Source organism: Zootermopsis nevadensis, unplaced genomic scaffold, assembly GCF_977971745.1.
Source record: "Zootermopsis nevadensis isolate Lab colony 2312 unplaced genomic scaffold, Znev_1.0 Znev_ptg000061l, whole genome shotgun sequence".
In the NCBI taxonomy this organism is placed as follows: domain Eukaryota; kingdom Metazoa; phylum Arthropoda; class Insecta; order Blattodea; family Termopsidae; genus Zootermopsis; species Zootermopsis nevadensis.
This window is the reverse complement of record NW_028259192.1, coordinates 1925202-1947806: the sequence shown is the minus strand read 5'-3', so window position 1 is coordinate 1947806 and position 22605 is coordinate 1925202. Positions and strand designations below refer to the sequence as shown.

The following is a 22605-nucleotide window of genomic DNA, read 5'->3' as shown; positions in this document are numbered from 1 at the left end:
ATAACTTGAATTATACACCAACAACTTTGAGGGTACAAATTTGAAGAGAAATTATATCTGGGGTACGCGAACAAAAAAGATTGAATATCATTGGTCTAGACCAGTGATATTCAACATGGAGTACGCGTACCCCCGGGGGTACGCGAAAACATCTTAGGGGGTACGTGAAATTTTAAAAAAAATATTATTTTATGATAAACACTGAATAATGAGTAATGTAATTTATTTAATTTATTTTAGATGTAGATTATATACTATGTATAACTTGAATTATACGCCAACAACTTTGAGGGTACAAATTTGAAGAGAAATTATATCTGGGGGCACGCGAACAAAAAAGGTTGAATACCACTGGTTTAATGCATATAAAAATATGTTTTGTATTTTACAAACCTACCACCACGCGGCACCACGGCCTTTCTTTCGCTTTTAGAATTTAATTACACTTAAGAAGGATTATACTTTCGCCTAATGCAGTGCACTCACTTTCGTAATTATTAAAGCGTCCTTTTGTACCTAAGAGGCGTCTTTATCTCTCCCGTTGTGGCCACTGCCGTCTTTTTAACGCATTACAAGAACACGTCACATACACTGAAATTCATGCAGCGTAAAGTTCCTGAATGGATTCTTCTGAGGACGTACGTGGCACGTAAATCTTTTGGAACACTAAAAGATTTGCGAACTTTTCCTTTCGAACATTAACCTCAACAGCCCTCTCCGAGTAATAAGGATCGCGTGTATCGACGCCATGACGTTCGGGAGCCTTCATACACGTTAACAGAGAGTAACGATCTCCGATCCTTCATAACGCGACTCGTATTACCACGACGCCGAGAGCCCTGACACACAGCCCCCCAGAAAAGTTCATGGTCCCAACTTCTAAAGCGCACATCCCATCTTCTGTGCAGATACTGGGAATGTCACAAAGAAATCGGCAAATCGAGAGTGCCTGAGAAAAACACCAAATAGAACAAGAAAATGTCCAGTCTAAGGCCACTATTTGCCCAATGCCATGGGGGATCAGTGCACACTTTTCGGGCTTCTAAAAATCGTCTACTGCACGCGCATATCAAAACTGAAACAAGAACAACAACAATCCTAATCCTGAAGATGGCAGTCTTCTGTGATATCGCTGCGTGTAGTTTTGGTAGAAACTAACCGACGTTTCAGACGTGCTCACTGCCTTACTCATCGCCCTGAAAAACACCATCGATTCCACCTCGTTATTACCCTCGAGGGACTGGGGTACGCCACGAAGGGGTTATTACATCGATTTCGAAGTATTTAATTAAGACAAAGTTTAAACTAGGGGTTTGTAATATTTCCAATAACGAAAGTACAGTCTGTGAACAGTTAAAACAACGAAAATCAGAGGAACTAATACTCTAAATAACACACGCTCTTGACAGAATTCCAAACTATGTAAAACTGGAACAAGCATTCCAGGGGTCGCTTAGACACGTGGCGGCGACCTCCCAACACACAGGAACCTTCAGAACCAGCGAGCAAATAATCCCCTCGTTAAAGGGCCCCTCCCTGTCACCACAGCGACAGAAATCCTTCGATAATGACCCACGCTCATTGAACAATTTCGTCGTCTGAGGAATTAGGCGAAATTTTGTGGGAAAGAAACACGAAGTGAGACGCATCTTTAAGTAAACAATGACGAGGAGAGAAGATACAAATTTACGTGGGCGGCGAACCTGTTATCTTCCGGGAAGAGTCGAAGCTGCAAGTGAGAACTGCGCTGAGAGGAAAAAGGAAAAAAAGAAAAAGGAAAAGAAAGGAAAAGGAAAAGAGAGGAAAAAGAAACGAGAAGGAAAAAGGAAAGAAAGGAAAAGGAAAAGAAAGGAAGAAGGAAAAGGAAAAGAGAGGAAAAAGAAACGAGAAGGAAAAAGGAAAGAAAGAAAGGAAAAGAGAGGGAAAAGAAACGAGAAGGATAAAGGAAAGAGAAGGAAAAAGGAAAAAGAAAGAAAAAGAGAGGAAAAAGAAACGAGAAGGATAAAGGAAAGAGAAGGAAGAAGGAAAAAGAAAGGAAAAGAAAAGGAAACGAAAGAAAAGAAAAAGAAAGAAAAGAAAAGAAAGGAAAATAGAGGAAAAGAAAGAAAAGAAAAAGAAAGAAAAGGAAAAGAAAGGAAAATAGAGGAAAAGAAAGAAAAGGAAAAGAAACGAGAAGTAAAAAGGAAAAGAAAGAAAAGAAAGGAAAAGGAAAGGAAAAGAAAAGGAAACGAAAGAAAAGAAAAAGAAAGAAAAGAAAAGAAAGGAAAATAGAGGAAAAGAAAGAAAAGAAAAAGAAAGAAAAGGAAAAGAAAGGAAAATAGAGGAAAAGAAAGAAAAGGAAAAGAAACGAGAAGTAAAAAGGAAAAGAAAGAAAAGAAAGGAAAAAGAAAGGAAAAGAAAAGGAAACGAAAGAAAAGAAAAAAAAGAAAAGAAAGGAAAATAGAGGAAAAGAAAGAAAAGAAAAAGAAAGAAAAGGAAAAGAAAGGAAAATAGAGGAAAAGAAAGAAAAGGAAAAGAAACGAGAAGTAAAAAGGAAAAGAAAGAAAAGAAAGGAAAAGGAAAGGAAAATAGAGGAAAAGAAAGGAAAATAGAGGAAAAGAAAGAAAATGAAAAGAAAAGAAAAAGAAACGAGAAGGAAAAAGGAAAAGAAAGGAAGAAGAAAGAAAAGAAAGGAAAATAGAGGAAAAGAAAGAAAAGGAAAAGAAACGAGAAGTAAAAAGGAAAAGAAAGAAAAGAAAGGAAAAGGAAAGGAAAATAGAGGAAAAGAAAGGAAAATAGAGGAAAAGAAAGAAAATGAAAAGAAAAGAAAAAGAAACGAGAAGGAAAAATAAAGAAAGAAGAAAGAAAAGAAAAAGAAAAGAAAAAGAAACGAGAAGAAAAAAGGAAAAGAAAGGAAGAAGAAAGAAAAGAAAAAGAAAAGAAAAAGAGCGCTCTGCTTCTCGTAGAACCGACTGAGCCAGTCGGTGGATTTCATTACAGTAATGGGTTTGACGAGAGTCGCGGTGGGTTCGCCAGAACTTCGTATTCGGGAGGTCCCGGGTTCAAATCTCAGTCCGGAGACCGGCTATCCTGACAGAGACTCTCGTGGTTTTCCTCAATCTCACCAGGAAAATGCCGACAATCACTTTCTTCCAAACCACTAACCGTCTCGTCACAAAACGCCACGATCTACAAATGAACGATTAAGGCAAAAACCCTTTGTAAAACACCACTCTGGTAGACACAGGAGGAGACGGTAAGCCCAACACCGACGACAGAACCTAAAATTTCAGAAGTGCCGTCGGTCCCGCATTCCCATACAAACGTCTCTCTGGCTTCAAAGGGAATTCCCTTCAGTCCTTAGGGAGAGTTAAAAATAAATGTGGTCCATATTCCAGCTTCATATCCGCATTCCGGAAATCACGTTTTTTCAGAACCGAAGCAGAGATGACAACATCATCGTCCATGGTCTCCATAGATACAAATCTCATCTTTTTCATCGTCGTAACATTCACAACAAGTGAAAGCCGATGGCGAGTTTCGTCACCAGAAACTTCGAACAATGGCGGAACACGTCTCGAGAATCAGCTGATACGAACTAAATTTGGCAGAGGGGTGGGGAGGGGAGGGTGGGGCTGCAACAAGTTCGACGAGAAACTTGGATTGAGATCAGTTCGTGAGATGTTATAAATACGGGACAGGAAATGACGATCTCTACAGCGCTGCACTGATCGCGAGGGCCTTCATCTGCGCTGGTAACAACACGTGTCTCTCTCTCTCTCTCAACACCGAACAGCGCGTCTTTGCCACAATAATTACAAACACGTCTTGATGAACGTTTTACGAAAGTGGGACAAGTAGTTTCTACAGCCTCCATCATCTGTCAATAATAAAAAGGGAGTTTTGTACTCGCTGTTCAATCCGTGAGTCAGAACGAAATTTACAGCGAGGCCCAGTTCACTCACAAGTTAAAAATTATTTTTAAAAAATGCGTGATCCTTTCACCAACACAGTCTTCTAAAACCTGGTAGCGTCAAATGCAAGCCATTCATTCTTTATCATCGGATTTCCCGGGTTGTCCGGTCCTGACAAACCACGTCTCAGGATTCCTGGGGCATGGGGACTCAGCCGATGACAGGACACCAAAAAGTTTTGAAATTGGAGGCACCCGGGAAATTTTAAAAAATAAAGACGTTTATTAAGCCATTTGATAATAAAGAATATTTATACCTGAGGTGAAAAATAGGCTGAAATCATGTATTACAATTTAAAAATCTCAAATAGTGTACAATGTAAAAACTCTGAAGCTATTTCATAAGGAAAAGTTGGTATATAAAATATCTGGTTCGTATTAAGTATGTTGTAGGAAACAGCATAAGGATTTTGACGGCATTGCTTCAAACAGCTGAATATTTATTTAAATAAATATAATCATAAATTTAAAATGGCGCATATACGAAGTAAAACAAAACATACATAACTAAATGGCGCGGCATGTCATCTGAGAAACATCAGACTAGAGACATTAAACACGAAAACCTTCATGTCGTACGCGTGATTCGAACCCACGACCCCAACATGTGCTCAGAGCGTCAAGATCACACAACTTACAAGCGAGATGTCATCAGGGCTTCCTACAGAGTGGCGGCTGGAGATTAAACAAAGTCAGCGAGCTTTAGTTGGTGTTCCATTCTCAAATTACGCTACCATTCGTTCAGACAGAATAGACCAGGTGATCATCACTTGAGAAAACGCCCTAAATGACCCGGTAGAAACGTGAGATGAGCTCAAGCAATGTTTAAATGATATTTAAGAATCCAGTCCGTACCGCGAAGAAAACACCACGCCTCACCATTACGAAGATCAACTGGTTAACGCTCTACTTTCTCTCCCTCTCCCACTCTCGCCCACGTGCTACCATTGGTCCACTCCCATGCCTGCTCCCATTGGCTCGGGGCAGGCTACACCTTTCACTTCCCGGCCTATAAACCCAGCACCTCACACCCTATTGGCATATTCATCGCCCTGATGACGGAGGCAGTATGACCTCTGAAACGTTCGTTAACATCGACCAGACTACACAGCGCAACAACCCAGAAGACAGAAATCTTCATACTCATCGCTGTTTCTTCTGATAAACATATAAAAACAAAAATAAATACAAAATTCATAGTTACTGGCTGTTACAGCAGGTGGTACATATATTTACCACTGTCCTTTAAATGGTTAACACAACGAGATATCGAGATCAAGATATCCAACTCCGTCTTCAGCTTCCTCTGTCATTGTGCTTAAGTCAGGGATGGCCAATCTTTTTAAATCCATGAGCCAAAACATAACCAACTCATGCCCTGTGATTCCTACAGTACAAAGTGTTTTAACGTCCAATAAGTCTGCATCTTACCCAAGTACGAATCTACAGGTTTCGCATTAATTTTCAGAGTGAACAGACGTTGTTTAAATTTTTAAATATTATTTGCGTAAATTTAGAGTTCCAAAAGATTAAGACGAGAAATGTGCGATGTTTTTAGAAAGTCGCATTTCTATCACGACTGTCGTTGAAAAGAAAGTTCAATAACGTATACGATCGGGAACGGAAGAAGACACGTGTGTCGACCTTGTAAGCGACGACAAGCTGGATCCGGAACAGAAAACACTCCTAGTCCTTGAAGTGAATACGACGATGTTCACAGAGACGAAGTGTACGGGGTGCGATCGGAAAGTTTCCAGACTGCGCGTATAAAAACCCGTACACTTATCTCAGGTATTAAATTCAACCATCACCCTCGAAGTAGTTCCCCTGGGAGTGAACACAACGATCCCAGCGCCGCTGCCAAGCCTGTTAGCATTCCTGGAAATCTTTCTTTGTCAGCCTGTCAAGCACCATCTGCGATTCTGCCTGAATCTCTTCTATCGTCTCAAATCTCCTTCCCTTTAGCTGAATTTTCATCTTTGGGAAGAGGAAGAAGTCACACGGAGCTTAGAAAGGAAGTTGGGGTCGGTTCTTGCAAGATCTTTGAGCTCCTGACAAACGAGAAGTCGATTCTGCTTCTGGTCCTCAGACAGGATGCGTCGCATGTGGAGTTCTTCCTTTAGAATCGGCTGACAGGTCCCATAGCCTATCCCAACAATGTCGCACAAGTCGTTGATGGTACGACGTCGATCTTCGTGAATGGCCTGCCGAATCTTCGTAACATTTTCGGGCGTTGTGCTGGAAGATGGTCGTCCAGAACGCTCGTCATCATCGACAGAGGTTCGGTCATTTTTAAAACGTGAATGCCACACAAAAGTTTGTGCACGACCCATTGCGGACTCCCCAAATGCTTGCTTTAGCATTTCATAGGTTTCCGTAGCCGTTTTGGCGAGTCTTTGGCAAAATTTGATGCACACGCCATTCCGAAATCGCAGGAGGGTCGGTGTAATGCACTACCAAAACGCCCGTAACTAAGAAACAAATGCTAATTCGATGATGCCGGCTGGCACACTGATTCACTATGAATGTAGGCCGCACCCCCTAGAGGCAGAAGCTCGTACTACATCCGGTTCGCCCGCTATTGACACAGTCTTGAAACTTTCCGATCGCACCTCGTATTTGGAATTAAATTATTTTTTGTCAAGTTAGTAAGAAGTTTTCTGCGGAATCGAGGATTCTAATGCTGCTGTTAACAGGTTCGTAACCGGTCATCGTCAAACTCACAATCGGCATTGATTTTATCGGATTTCACGTGACGTGACACTGTAAAATTTTCAAAGTATAAAATGTTAACATAAAACACTTACTGGCGTCCAAAACCTCATTTTAATCTGTAACTTTTGTTCATCCTGTAGATCGCTCTAAACGTTTGCGTGTTTCATCAGCACACTTTCTAAGTCCAACAAACTTTTCACGTTAAACGAACTAGCACGATATTAAATTTAACACATTTCTCAATTCATTATATCCGTACAGTGAAAGACTTCGAGATTCTTTAAGTTGTCCAACCTTACAGCGTAAAGGTACATTTAAGAATTCGGTTTCCTCGGGATTCCAAAAGCCCAAAAATTATTGGAAAAAATTTTAACTTCTACAGGTACCTTTAAAATGCTTAAATCTTGCATCTCTGATTCCTCTGAGTCGATAAAACAAGAATGTTCAAGTCACACTGACACAATCTCAGCTTATTTTTAAAAACTCTAACGATTGTTTATAATTGTTTAATTTTAACCGTCTAATCACAATAAAATATTTTATTAAATATTAAAATATTATTACCACAATTAACATTTAATATTTAAAATATTTAAAATATATTAAAATGATGCTCTTTCTATCGAAATGTTCGATTTACAATTAGAGCATCATCTTTTTCACGACATGTTTCGGTTTTCAATGAACCATCTTCAGGTGTATAATCGATATAAATTCAAATGTAATATTCTAAATGCAATCCTTCGTCAGATGTCGATTAAATATCAGTTATCCTCTTCTAGATCAATTGTACTTTGATATAACATTTAATGTTGTTTCGTAAATGTAAGTCGCGTATAGCGTGATCTTGCGTGGGTGAAATTTTTGTAGTGGTTATTTTTATAATCGGTCTGTAAATTAACGATACAAAACATGACTTCAATTGGCGTCCCAAAATCGTAAATATTCACACTTCACTCGTTCAAGCGAGCACAAAAGTCAGTTAAAGAATATATTAAATGTTTCCCAAGCGATCTCAATTCAAGTCCAGATGTTTGAAAACAATACCAATGTTAATGCAATTTATTCAACTTCGAGACTAATACCAATTTAGACACGCTACGAATAAAATCAGAAACGAATTTCTTAAAACCATTCAGTTTCTGACCGAATGAACCAAGTTCACACCCTCGTGCAGACATCTATTTTACGTACATGATTACATATTACTCTCGCACTTCGAAGTGACCACGGATTGAATTCAGATGTTTAAAAAAACCAATTACATTTGTGGAAAGATTTATCCTTAAAATTGTGTTATACAGTGCGTTCATACCGCGGTGGTCTAGCGGTTAGAACGCTGGCCTTGTAATCCTGGGGGGTCTCGGGTTCGATTCCCGGCGGTGCCCGAATTTATAACTTGTGTTGGGCAAGGCCGTGGTCTAGGAAACACGGAGTTTTCCTCCGTGGCATCCCAACAATTACTCCATTCACACACAGAAGAAGGCAATGGCAAACCACTTCTGGATCATCTGCCAAGAACGTATATGAACAGGTCCCAGTCCGAGAAAAGGATGGAAGGATCCTGTTCATATGGACCTGTCGTCAGACAGAACACTAAATAATAATAAGATGAGGTGGTCTAGCGGTTAGAACGCTGGCCTTGTAATCCTGGGGTCTCGGGTTCGATCCCCGGCGGTGCCCGAATTTATAACTTGTGTTGGGCAAGGCCGTGGTCTAGGCAACACGGAGTTTCCCTCCGTGGCATCCCAACAATTACTCCATTCACACACAGAAGAAGGCAATGGCAAACCACTTCTGGATCATCTGCCAAGAACGTATATGAACAGGTCCCAGTCCGAGAAAAGGATGGAAGGATCCTGTTCATATGGACCTGTCGTCAGACAGAATACTAAATAATAATAATAATAATAACAGTGCGTTCACTGATAAAGTTGAACGTAACTGTCACTTCTCGGCTCCCGACAGCAACTGCTATTTTCAGATATATTGATTTTATTGTCTTTATGGAGCGATATTTGACTGGTAATCGAGAAAACCTTGTAGCTCTTGGCGGTGAGTCATGCAGTTCCAGCCGGGGGCAGAAATGACAGTTTTCTTATCAGTATACATTCTGTACTCCAAGCGGCGTTTTGCGTGATTCACAGATATAATGCTTCATTACGACAACCTTACACAATTCGATTCCACGTATCAGCAAAATTCAATTCGTATCTAATTTGTGCACTGGGGCCTTGACACAATCCATGAAATCGTCAGTGAGTGTCGAACTTGGTCGGAGGACATGATATTTCATAAAGGAGTGTTCTTCATTCGTTTGGTTAATGGCGAAAAATTTAGATAAACACAAATGCAGTTTTACTACAGAATCTTATGTTATTGCTAATAATGTTTCGGCAAACACTGCAGTTGCCATCTTCAGGGTGAATGTTCACTGGTCGGACGTTTCGTAGAAGACACAGGGCAGGGAGGAAGTCGCGAGCTGGATGTGACAAATCTGATTGGCGGAGCGGAAGATGTGGATGCTGTCCGATTGGTCACGAGCAAGTGGTCGAGGGGTGCCCAACCAGTACACATTCACTCTGAAGATGGCAACTACAACGTTTGGAGAAACGTTCGATAACTTCCAACATTCCCCGAAATCAAAAGGATCTACGGAAAAGAACTATTTCCGTTACGTTTACAACATTTAAACATCGCATAGTACCTAAACAACAAAACCACCCCCTCCTCGCAAAATGAGCACAGAATGTCCCTCAGTTCCAGCCATAGCTCCACAAGCATTTAATCTGATTTACGACCGCAACTCATGTACTTCCGTACATTGGGAAACACTCCAGCCCCTCTCGAGTCTACAACCCACACAACAAAGCGGTTAAGTGTGCTGTCTACACACAAGGCGTCTGTGAAGTGTTGGGTTCTCTTGTTTGCTTGTAAACTGCTTACGGAGTTTCCAGTGTCCACAAATTTCCTTGTAACAGATTTATCAGGGGGCAGACGATAAACGTCGACTTCCTAAGGGTACAATTAGCCCTACCTGCCACGACACGTGTCCACTGGTTAATCACCCCCCAGCCCCTACGATAGTAAATTGTTTGAAGACAAGGGCAGCTCTGTTGGATGGTTTGGTTAAAGGTCGATTTTGTCCTACTGATTTTTCACGGCTGTTAACACATTAAACAAATCTAATATTCTTAATGATTCTCTCAAAGATTTGAGGCACCTGTACAATCATCCATTAAACAATTATTATTAGTATTATATTGGCCAGTCCAAAGAATCATTACCGTCTTCAGAAAATCACAACACTGCCCCCTACCCTAAACGAGATAAATCCAGTCCACATCCTCACCCGTTATTTCTTTTAGACCAATTTTAATATTATCTTTCCATCTACGACTAGGTCTCCCAAAGTTTCCCTTTCCCTTCAAGTTTTCCGACTAAAATTTTACCTGCATTTCTCATGTCCCTTTCAAACCCACCGACCTCCTCGATTTCATCACTTTAATAATATTTGATGAATAATACTAATTAAAAAGCTTCTCATTACGTAATTTTCTCAAGATTTCTGCTGTGTCCTCTCCGTTGGGCCTACGTGTACTCGAACAAATGAACTGGAAAAGGGAGTCCACCAGTTTCCTGTAAGTCGGGGACTCGCCCAGCTCCACAGATGCCAACTGGGACCACACTCAAGACACGTGTCGCACAAGAAGGCGTTTCCCACCTGTCTCGACGGGTGCACTCTTTCCCCATGGCACGTGAACCAGGAAACAGCAGACACGTGGGCCACGTACCACGACAAACAAGACACATGAACAATCTACCAATCCTCCAATTCTGCTACAAGAAAAACAAACTTACTTCTCCGTTAAAATATCGATTTCTTTTACGATCAAAATGTTTTGTCTGTACGAACAACATAAATAAAACAAGTAAAATTAGTGGGTTTTTTTTTTTTGCAGTTTTGTGTCAGAAATTATTTCTCCGTGACTTGCATTAAACATTCAGAACGTAGGAAAATGTTGTAAGAAGTTTCAGATCCTAATTAAATCTTTATTTATGTCATAAAAGGGTCTTTTATACGATGAAGCCGTCCTTCCAGAAATCTCTCGACGTTGACCTGTGTCTCGCTACGGCGCTGCAACCCGCAAAACACCGGCCTCTGTCTGTTAAGTTGAACTGGAGCTTCAAATAAAACAGGAAATAGTGTAGTTGCGTCATATTGTGATTTATTAAATTAAAATTAAATTATTTGGTTATTCCGTCAAATCACAATGTATTTAAATAAGATAATCGATTATTCGATATGGAACACAGAATGATATTTTAATTATTTTAATTATCTTATTTAAATACATTGTGATTTGACGGAATAACCAAATAATTTAATTTTAATTCAAATAAAACGTCAAAACATAAGTAGGATTTGAGGTTTTTCAACGCGAAGATGGCTGTCTTCTGGGAAGAGGCACTCTTCGCCCTGATGATGGAGGCAGCAAGGACCTCTGAAACGTCAGTAAACTTCTAACAGAGTACACAGCGCAACAACCCAGAAGACAGCCATCTTTTTAAGTCAAAAATTAAAACCGCTAGACAAGTCTTACTTCGGATACCGCAGTACAAAATTCCGTCGACGTCTACCCGTGGTTTCGGGAGGGTAAGACGATGGGAAAGACGGACAGACACGACGTTCTCTCCTTGTGTTTGCTTTATTAACTCTGTGCAAGGAACGGTTTAGAACGCGATGAATTTTCAGAAGGCGGCTTGGGTAAATTAATGGCATTATCTTCGAAAAGCCGAACAGACGTGCAGACAGAATTGTGTCGAGCAGGAACTGGCCTTAGAAGTAGTTGAAAGAGCAACGTTTCTGCATGTTTGGTTTCTCTGCAGTAAAATTTGGACGACTACGCCAATATATAACACATATCCTCAGTTTATGTAAAGTTACAGGCTTCCTGAACAAGACCAACCGGTTTTAAATTAAACCTGAGTGTCTGGCGGCTTTCTAAACTTCTCTGAGGCAATTTTGAAAAAATCCCGCAAAATTCTCTTCTTTTCCGAATGGACCAAAGAGTTTTATGAATGATCCCCAGTGTCACAGACATGTTTACTTTCCTTACGTTTATGTACTAAGAGTTTGCTTAATTCTTAGCCGACAGGAGTGCACGAGGACACACACGGCCGACTTTCATTTTGGCCCACATTTGAAACTTAATCACGTGACAGTTCGACACCCAACAGACTCAATCACGCCCTAGAAGCAGCAACGCTTCTGTCCCAGAGTTCGAACCACGGCAGGGGTACCTGTTTACGTAATTATTTCGGTAACTGAGAGTACTTAGCGTCGAATGAAAGGATTATAGCAAATAACTGTAAGAAAATGTGTAAGCAATCACGGCCTAATTACAGGTATTATCCCGACACGTGCTTGGAGAAACTGAGTAAAATCACGAAAACTCCACTCAGGTCTCCGCGCCGAGATTTAAACCAGGGACCTCTCTAATACGAAGTCAGAGCGCTAACCACTCGACCACGACGTACGGAGGCAAAAAAAAGCCTGACACTTGGTCATAGTCTGGGTGTATTCGGTTCTGTTCTTCGCGAGTTTCCTCTCACAGACATTCCACGGTTTTCCTCCGCTCCGCCAGGAGATTTCGAGAACGTAACCTCAAAATAGGCCACGACCAAATCTTTCCAACGCACGATGTCCCTGTCTCATAGACATTCGGCCTACTTCTCGCCTGTGTAATCTACACACCTGGTACAGCATCAGTAAATAAACACACCTCCTTCGCTGTCTGAGATCCGCGGTTGTCGTTACACTGACAGAAATGTCTCACTTATTTCAACACAACTCACAACAGCTGGGATCGAACCTAGTACCTTTTGTGTTCTCAACTTGTACGCGTTATCACTAGAAAATACTGATCTAGGATTCAAAAATGTCCCAAAAGCTGGAACGCGCCCGTTTTCACTAACCTTAGAATAAATAACAATTAACAAATAATTAAATAAGTCAGTTTAATGGCGACTATCACATAAAGACCGGACGTGGACATTTCCCAAAATAACGTCGTGTATTGAATCAAGCTTTGTCACAAATGTCCTTGTGACTTTTCGCCAGAATTTGAAGCAAAACGCAAGGAATATGGCATTTCCATTTCATCATCGCTCAGAAGGTTAACACAGCGCCATCAACTAGCTTACAAAACAGCTTGACTCAAACATCGCCATTATTCTTGGACACAGTCCATCGTCTTGGGTTTCTTCTCACACGACGCCTCGGAAAAGGCGTGTTTCCGTCACCACGTGCAGAAGGGAGGCGGAAGCTGTTCCTAATCCGCTGGACCCCTTAAAACCGGTCTCGTTCCCTGGGTTTTCAAGATTGCTTTTGTGAGATTTTCGGTTCTCACGCGCGCAAGACCGAAGATGGCTTCTTCTAGGTTGTTGCGCGGTGTAGTCTGGTAGAAGTTTACAGACGTTTCAGATGTGTTTGCTGTTTTCATCATCAGAAGGAGCAGCAAGCACCTCTGAAACGTCCGTAAACTACCGAACTGCTTCGCGCAACAACCAACGCTGGCCTTGTAATCCTGGGGTCTCGGGTTCGATTCCCGGCGGTGCCCGAATTTATAACTTGTGTTGGGCAAGGCCGTGGTCTAGGCAACACGGAGTTTTCCTCCGTGGCATCCCAACAATTACTCCATTCACACACAGAAGAAGGCAATGGCAAACCACTTCTGGATCATCTGCCAAGAACGTATATGAACAGGTCCCAGTCCGAGAAAAGGATGGAAGGATCCTGTTCATATGGACCTGTCGTCAGACAGAACACTAAATAATAATAATAAAATAATAATAACAATTAAGGATGCTTCGTCAGTTTATATGAAAGTTTAAAGTCAACTGGAGATTAATTTTCGGCACTATATGGAAGAGATCGTGGCGTATTTTGAAAATCACAATGAAACTTAAGCCTGGAAGAAGGTAATGAAGGAACGCGGAGGACATCCGTTATGCAAAATGCATGAAAAATCATACACGAAAACTAACAAACAATAAAATCAGCTGAATCAAAAATATTACAGACAGCGTCTGATTCCGCAATTTAATAAAGAGCATATCGAGTGGAACAAATGCCAAGAACGACTTATAAAGGAACTATAGCGACTCTCGTTATACGCGCTTTCGTTATGCGCGTTTTTTTCTTCATATCCGCGGTTTTATGTGAGTATCATGAAGAGCATCACTATCCTATCCGCGGCCACGTCAGAAGCTTCCGCGCAGTCCCAATAAATTGCGCGTAAAATGTGGTAAATTTTCCGCGTAGTTTCCAAAATGCAAGAATCAAAATTCGAGTAGCAGCATCGGTGGTTTTACAAGACAACCCCGAGTCCATCACGAGGCAAACGGGCTTCGAATGGAAACGAACGCCCGATTATCTACCCAGAAGACGCCGGGTTCGGTCATGGGGCCACGACGTTCCAAACGAGTGGGCGGGGCAGTCCCACAGGTGTGCTTTATCGCGAGGGGCGTTGACTCAGTCCAGCGACCTTCGTGCTAGAGAACCAGACCAGACACGAACTTGTTTTATTAACGGACGACGGGCACGATTTTACTGAAACTGCACGCTAAAATCGGTTCGGAACAGTGGCGAAACTGCATGGACAGTACAGAACACGGACAATTGAAATCCAACAGACCGTGGCGAACGTGTAAAAACACGCATTTGTTCAAAAATGTCTTTATAGCGTTTACAAATACACGTAGCTCAAATATTAATATCCCTCCTTCCCGCCATTCAGTCTTCATATCGACACCCTACAATAAAGTTAAACGCACATTTAGAGGCATTAAATCCCTCATTTTCGATGGTTACCACTTTGGCCACCAGATCGCAGCATCTCAGTGTCCACCTCACGACTTTCCTCATTCGTCATTTTGTTAACATCGCTCGTAGGGTATTCAAAAACACGATTCTGAGCTCGTGCAGAATGGCACAACCTCCACACCAAATTTCATCCAAATCTGTCCAGAAGTTCTCGAGCTGAAACGACTACAGCCCATAATGCGTTTTCCCTGTGTGTCCGTCTCCCATAGCCGTGATACTGGCTCCGTTTCTTCCTAGCACTGCGGTAGTATGGCGAACTAACTTTACCAGGGGCCTTAAACCTTTTAAAACGTGTGACCATCGATTCACCCTACCAGCCCGAAGTAAGTGCCTCCAAACACCTACGCACTAGACACAGGAATACAACGAGTAAAATCACGTCAGGCTGTGTTCCGGGATGACATTAACCCTGTAAAGAACAGTGGTAAATATATGTACCACTTGTTTTATCAATCAGTAACTGAATTTTGTATTTATTTTTGTTTTTATATGTTTATCAGAAGAAACAGCGATTATTTCCTTAAACAGCGTTAACCAGTTGATCTTTGTAATGGTGAAGTGTGGTGTTTTCTTCGCGGTACGGACCGAAATATATTAAATGTTACGTAGACGAGCTTCGGCTTCAAATGGTTAATTAACAGAATAAATGTCCATTATTTCCTTAAACAGCGTTAACCAGTTGATCTTTGTAATGGTGAAGTGTGGTGTTTTCTTCGCGGTACGGACTGAATTAATATCCATTCATTGGAAAAGTTCGGTTCTTCAGAACATTCAACGCCGTTTCGAGAGCCGGCAGACGGCGGAGTTACCTTGCAAAATAAAAGCAGCTACGTACTACAAACTGCAGAGAGGAGAGGCAATTTCCTAATTGTGACAGCCAAGTCGAAGAGCTGGTAGGCGAGGAGGAAAGCTGACAGACGAAGCAGCAAGTTATTAAATTCGCAGAAGCGTGATTGAAGGGTGATGACGACTCGGGGCTTTCGCACACAAAAAATTCTGTTCCATATAGGTTTTCACAAAACCTTAAAAAGCGTTCATCGTGAATGTTTTGCTGCCTACGATAACGTTCGGAGAAAGTCACATATTTTAAAGAGACTTGGCAAATGGCCCAGCTACGGAGGTCGTCCGGATATAAAGTTTCTAAATCTCCATCAATGATTCCACAAATTGCGGTCAAATACTTTTTAAATTAGAGTATCGATGTCTGAAGCAGAGTCCCAAATACTTGTATGAGAGGCTTAATACAACTTGCATTACGTCTCCCTTCTAAACTAAACACAGGTAGGACTCAGTTTACGCCACTTCACTTTTGTGCCTATCATAGATCACGATTGGAAGGGGTGATGAGTCATGACTCTAAAACCAAATTCCATTAACCTCTCATTCACACAACCCAACTCTTTAACAACCATCTTAATATTTGTTTAAATCTTGTCAGTCTAATCACAATAAAATTCCTATTAAATATTAAAATATTACCATAATTAACATTTAAATATTTAAAATATATTAAATGATGTTCTCTATCGAAATGTTCGATTTACATTAGAATATCACTTTTCTAAAAGAACCATCTTCAGGTGTATAAAATTATATAAACTTAAGAAATTATATTTAAGTTTATATAATTTTATACACCTGAAGATGGTTCTTTTAGAACTGAAACATGTCGTGTAAAAAAGTGATGATCTATTGTAAATCGAACATTTCGATAGAGAACATCATCTAATATATTTTAAATATTTAAATGTTAATTATAGTAATATTTTAATATTTAATAGGAATTTTATTGTGATTAGACTGACAAGATTTAAACAAATATATATTTATCACAATATGACGCAACTTAACCATCTTAATGTTATCCTCCCACCCGCGTCTCGATCTTTCAAATAGACGTTTTCCAAAGAGATCTCTCCACCGGAATTCTGAATGCATTCCTTGTTTTCCAAATCCTAGCCAAATGTCCAAGTCTTCCGGGAGACTTCAACAAATCAGAGAGTACCACATTATGCAAGCTCTGTGTCCGGAACTGCTCATTTCGGTCGGATGTCCGGAAGCATTTTTCTTGAAAACACTTGCCATCTGTATTTTTCTCCCATGTAACAATTCACCGACAGAAAAATATCTGAGAAACCTATTCTTCGGCAGCTCCTGAGCTGGCAACAGTTCACGAACCTAACAAAGACAAGCATTTCTAGGGTTTATTCGTCCGTGAACCAGGCGATAATCCTCCGCGCAGTTCAAAGGTGAACAGGCCCGTACGAGAAGTAAACCAGGTCACTGTCCGAACTCCGGACACTCACGAAACGTCCGTCCCACACAACGCAGCAGACACCAGCTCTCTGCCGTTACAATACGCCCACCAATGAAAATAAATGCCCTCCCCCCAAAAAAATAAACTATTACATAAATGTTCTCAAATAGAAGCAACTTTCGGAATGTGGGCCCCCAGCCAATTTCACGGAACAATTCTTAGGGGCGGGGAGGGGGGGCCTAATAATAATCATCCAGCCAGTGAAGAAAATGACCTGACCTTCACGGAACCCCGATGATCCATTCAATCCGAACCCTCGCATCTACAACAGCTAAATTCTAACAGTGTTCTACCATCTACGCTTAGGTCTACCATGGTCTCTTCCCTTCAGGTTTAACGACCAGAGTTTTAAATACATTTATTATCTCTCCCCTGTGCCTCTCTCCACACTGTGGGTTCTCTCAATTGTTTCCATGCCTCAAGATATATTCCCTCTTAGTTACAGACCAGCAGGTCCATGAGGTAATGCAAGTGGACAGTTTATTTACACTACACGAGTTCCATCAAACTGCTGTTAAAATACGTCCTCCATTACGAACACGTTCACACATTACTCCAAAATTTAATTCGTGATATATCAGGCGTATATTTTGCTTAATTAATCGTTTCAACATCTGGCTTATTTCTGATATCACTCGCATACATCACACCAAGTGTCCATCAGTGAGACGAGTCCTACTTTTTCATCTGACAATCTTTTTATGTTACAGCGATAGTTAGTGCCAGACACTGGATGCATTAAAAACGAGATTTCTTTTGTATAAGGTGACCGCATTTCATGAAACAAGGAAAAAATTAAAATTAAAATTTAATATTAAAAATATATTAAAATTAGCCGTCAATCACAATATAATATTATTAAAAGATTAAAATATCATTTTACGTTCCCTATCGAGTACTCGATTTACATGTGGAACATACACATGTAAATCGAGTACTCGATAGGGAACGTAAAATGATATTTTAATCTTTTAATAATATTATATTGTGATTGACGGCTAATTTTAATATATTTTTAATACTATATAAATCACAATATGACGCATCTACAATATCTTATTAAAATTTAAATTTAAGCGAGCTGCAAAATAATAAATACGACGGCAATATTGTCTCTTAAATACGTATATAAAAAAGTGAAACCGGGAAAAAAAATATAAATATAAATACGAACAGCAATACAAAATGGCTGCGCGCAAATTTCGATGTTTTAACTTGACTGACCTACGCCAAGGCCTGTAAAATCAAACGAGATTCAAATGTTTTATTTTCAAAAAAAAAAAAACGACAGTAACTTGTAGCTCAATTTAAATCTGCATCATCATAAATCACTTTACGATTCACCAAATTGACTTCAATAAAATCGTGACCGATCAATAATTACCATCGACAGATTAATCTAATCAGTTACTAAATACACATACCTACTTTGTCACAAACACATAGTTCAAGTACGGCCAACCATAAAACAGTCACATCGAATGCATTTGTAAATATTCTAATACATCAATTAATCGCATTTACTACGCTAATTTTTGATTTAACTCGTTTTAAATCAGTCCACGTGAGATCCATGTTAGACAAAGCGACAGTCAGAATGTTATCCGAGTCATTAGATTTTTCCCCTGTAAATATCATTCCACATTCACTCACGTATCACCTGGGGGTTGGACAAAGTGGCCCAGCTCTGCAGAGACACCGTCTCACCCCACGGTAATAATAAAGACTGACAGACGAAAATATCAAAATGACACAGACAAAGATGGCAACTCACCCCCATCGCATGCTTGTAGAGTCTCCAGCACCGAATGGTCCAAGGGTCGTATCTCGCCTGCATAACCGACGTTAGTATTGATCGATGGTTCTCGCAACATCCTCCAGACAGGAAGACTTCACCGTAGGACGCAAAGTCGATAATCCCACAACCGCTGCCTTCACACGCTCTTCAAACTTAAGACACGGCATCTCCCAAACCCCGGATTCATATAAATTACCTTCAGGGTATAGCGGGCGGGAACGGACAGGAACACGAGATGTTCGGTTCCCAAACTGTGGTCCGTGTACCACTAACGAACACCCAACTTCGGTGGGTCTGGGTAACGAGGTACAAAACTGGGGTTGCCGTCAAACGTCGAGATGTTTCTTGTGGAAAACCTCACGAAAGAGATCTCTGGGAAGTTACAAGCGAACAGTAAAACAAGCAATAACGATGCAGATAACCCGACAACGTGAACTAGACAGATGGTACCAGCAGCGAAAATGATGACCCCTACTAGACCACAACTTACAGTTCCTTGAACGTCGAAGTATGCATCGGAGTTCCGGGAATAAACTTAAAGTCACATTATCAAAAGCTGAGTGAGTGGTTGTTCCGACGATAAGTGTGGAATTCGTCCATTTCGCGGAATAAGTGAACACAAAACTCAGTTCTCCGACTTCATTTCCTTACACAGCACAAAGATCAGACGCCTCTGGTTCGCAGTTCCAGATCTTCATATCATATTACAATTTGGAGATGGCAGTCTTTTGGGTTACAGCGTCGTGTACCCTCGTAGAAATTTACTGACGTTACATAGGTACTCGTCCTGACGATGAAAGCAGCACTACAGTCAAAGTTCTTATATGAACACGTCTCTTAATGGGATATATGCAGCTATATATAATTTCACACAGCCACGTTGTATTTATGGGTTTCGTATTTCTCTTACTAAACAGCGATTATATCCTTACGCTGCAGTAATCAGATGGCATTTGTAATGGTGATGTTAGGTGTTTTCTTTGAGGTACGGACTGATTTCTTGGCTCTTTGGACCCAAGACTCGTGTGAAATTTTTTTTTAAAGATTCAGTTCTGACCTCAAAGAAAACACGACGTATTAGTTGCAAAACACCGTCAAACACCGAGAGTCATACAAAAGCCAGAATACGCGCTGCTGGAAAAAATTCAGTCACTGGGCTTTGAAGATTTAAGTATCGTTTAACGATCCAAGTCGTTTCGTACCAAACGCGCTTAAATATCGAGCTTTATCGCTGGCACAGGCAGAACTCGGTCAGCTGCTACAAATACTGACATGAATGAGATCAGCAGGAAAATTAGAATTTCCATGAAACACGAGTAAAAAGAGACCTCATAATTATTACATGGAAAGTGGAGAGAGATAGAGAGACGTAATGCCGACGGAAGAGAGCGTACTTAGACGTTCACCCTCCTGACTACGTCTCGCGAAGTTTCGTCATGAAACATCCAGCAACGTGAAATACGATGACAAGACTGCGGTCTAAAGCTAAGCGAGGCGAGTCATATTTATGACCAAGCTGACATCCGCATTTCGCTGGTTACATTTCCTTAAGACCTCAACTCCCCCTTTCTAATGCTCTCATGTTACTTAACAACGTTCCATTAACATCTGGGCAAGCACCAAGTTCATCTGTTAAAAATACATCGCCGCGTTCGTCCTAGAAATATTATCTGGCCCGGCACGTTCGAAACTTCATTCCAGGAAAGGTTATGAACCGAAAACTGAAACAGAACTTCGAGGCAGGTTCCTCACGAAGGCTTCTGAAAAATTCGTGATTCCACTGCATTGTGGCAAACCGATATGCCATAACGCCACGAACATAATTCATTCGACTACACGACACGGTATGCTTACCGACGTTTCGGAGGTGCTTTCTGCCTCCATCATCAGTGCAACCGTCTTCATACTCGACGTTTTAAGAACCCGACCGTCGCTTAAAAACAATCCTGACGAAACTCACGGAAAGTGTTTAGGACAAGCCCGATGCAACTGTTTCATGTAGATTATGTCGGTCAAAGAAGTGACCTGGTGACCTCCCCACAAACAGCCAGAACTCATAAAACCTACTTTCCTACTGCAAAGACTTCGTTCCAGTCCTGCAAATCTTGTTTTGGCGACAGACGTTTATATCAGACAATAAAATTCACATTAACCTCACTGGCTGGCATTCTGTATCCCTGCGTACAGTATCCGGGACCAAACTGTGCGTTTCCCCTACGTCACTAGCTTGCGGGCTGAAGGAAAACGCTCGTATTATGTAAACCAAAACATTGACGTCATAAGAACTGAGACTGCGAGCTACAAAGTACTGACAACGGGAAACAATGTTTTCAGTACGAGAAGTATATGGTTCCCTATTTGCTAATCCCCCACCCCCGGGGGCCCTCTCATTACCAAGCCACTTTTAACGGACGTGGAACGCACAGATACGTACCGACTACCGTACATGGTCATACGATATAACCTTTCTCTCTCTTATGAGTGCAAACGTGAAAATATTTCAGATGGTTCCAGTTATTAACAGTAAATATAATTTTCATTTTGGGAAGAATTGTTACCGAAGTACAAATTTGGTCGACGTTTAATGTGTCCGATGCAGCTTCAAAGTTTTGTAATTGTTGGCACATAAACAATATAACATTCTTAAGAAATGTTCGTAATCCATCCTCATATAAGACGTAACATTTATGACTCCAATGGTCCACCGCCTGTCGCTACGACAGCGAGTCTGTCTGCACAATAATTGTGAGATTTGCGGCGAGGAAGTTATTCAGGGTTGTTTCGCAGTATGGAATTGAGCGCTGCAGATGGAGGCAGTATGTTAATCAAAAAAAAAAAAAAAAAAAAAAAAACACTGGTATCCACCCGCACGTCAACACGGTGTTACTACCCAGAAGTCCAACATCGCCACAACGAAACGGTGACTGACCGCTGGCAAATGTCTTAATGTTTGAAACGGTAGTTGTGGACCGCTCGTGCACAGAAATCGTGAAACGCTCCACATCACGAAAATATCAGACCGTTCAGGTGGCTAGATTTATACAAGGTTTCTGTATTTTAGTAATCTAATGTGCACCGGTTATTGGTTGGGAAGCCTGAGGGGAAGAGGCCACTGGGGAGACCTAGACGTAGATGGGAGGATAATCTCAGGCGGGATCTATGGGAGATAGGAGTTGATGGAGACTGGATTTTGTTGGCCCAGGACAGGGTCCGGTGTAGGGCTTTGGTTAATTCGGTGATGAACCTTCGGGTTCCGTAAGCCATCTGGTTGGTTGGGTCCACTATTTGGGAAGCCTGAGGGGAAGAGACCTCTGAGGAGACCTAGACGTAGATGGGAGGATAATCTCAGGCGGGATCTATGGGAGATAGGAGTTGAAGGAGACTGGATTTTGTTGGCCCAGGACGGGGTCCGGTGGAGGGCTTTGGTTAATTCGGTGATGAACCTTCGGGTTCAGTAAGCCATCTAGTTAGTTGGTTGGTTAGTTAGTTAGTTCGTTAATACGAAATTTACTCATGGGAGAGACGAGAAATTCGAACAAGATTCTGGTCAGGAACCCGAAGGGAAGAGACAGACCATTTGGTAAACCTTTTAAAATGGATCTTAAGGACCAGTGCGAGGAACTGAAATTAGCTACGAGCTTTCGGACCTTCGGGATTTATAACAGACCGGATAAGCAACTTTTGCTTTCTCAAGAAGTACTAGATCGAGTTTGTTCGCAGGCTATTTAACGACGCTGCACCGACCAGAGGTTATTCGGCGTTCAACGAGAGAGGATTCTGACTGCGTTCGCTGAGCTGCCGACTGTGGTCTCTTTCGCAAACACTACCCCAGAATTCACTTCGAGGGACAAAATAAAACCACGAAAGTCTCATCAGGTTGAGCTAATCTCCTTGGCATTACTATAGTGTGAAATTAAAAAAAGTTAACTGCACTT

At 41.2% G+C, this 22605-nt stretch overlaps 1 protein-coding gene across 4 annotated transcripts in view; it reads right to left on the bottom strand.

Moving 5' to 3' along the window:
• CdGAPr (GTPase-activating protein CdGAPr) overlaps nt 1–22605 on the bottom strand; it is a 95252-nt gene that overhangs the window by 40633 nt on the left and 32014 nt on the right. For 2 of the 4 annotated variants that reach the window (XM_087340837.1, XM_087340844.1), the window contains exon 3: nt 15391–15465. The exons of the other annotated variants lie outside the window; for them this stretch is intronic. In XM_087340837.1, coding sequence (XP_087196963.1) covers nt 15391–15465 — 75 coding nt within the window. The remainder of the gene's footprint in view (nt 1–15390; nt 15466–22605) is intronic. 4 annotated transcript variants of the gene reach the window in all.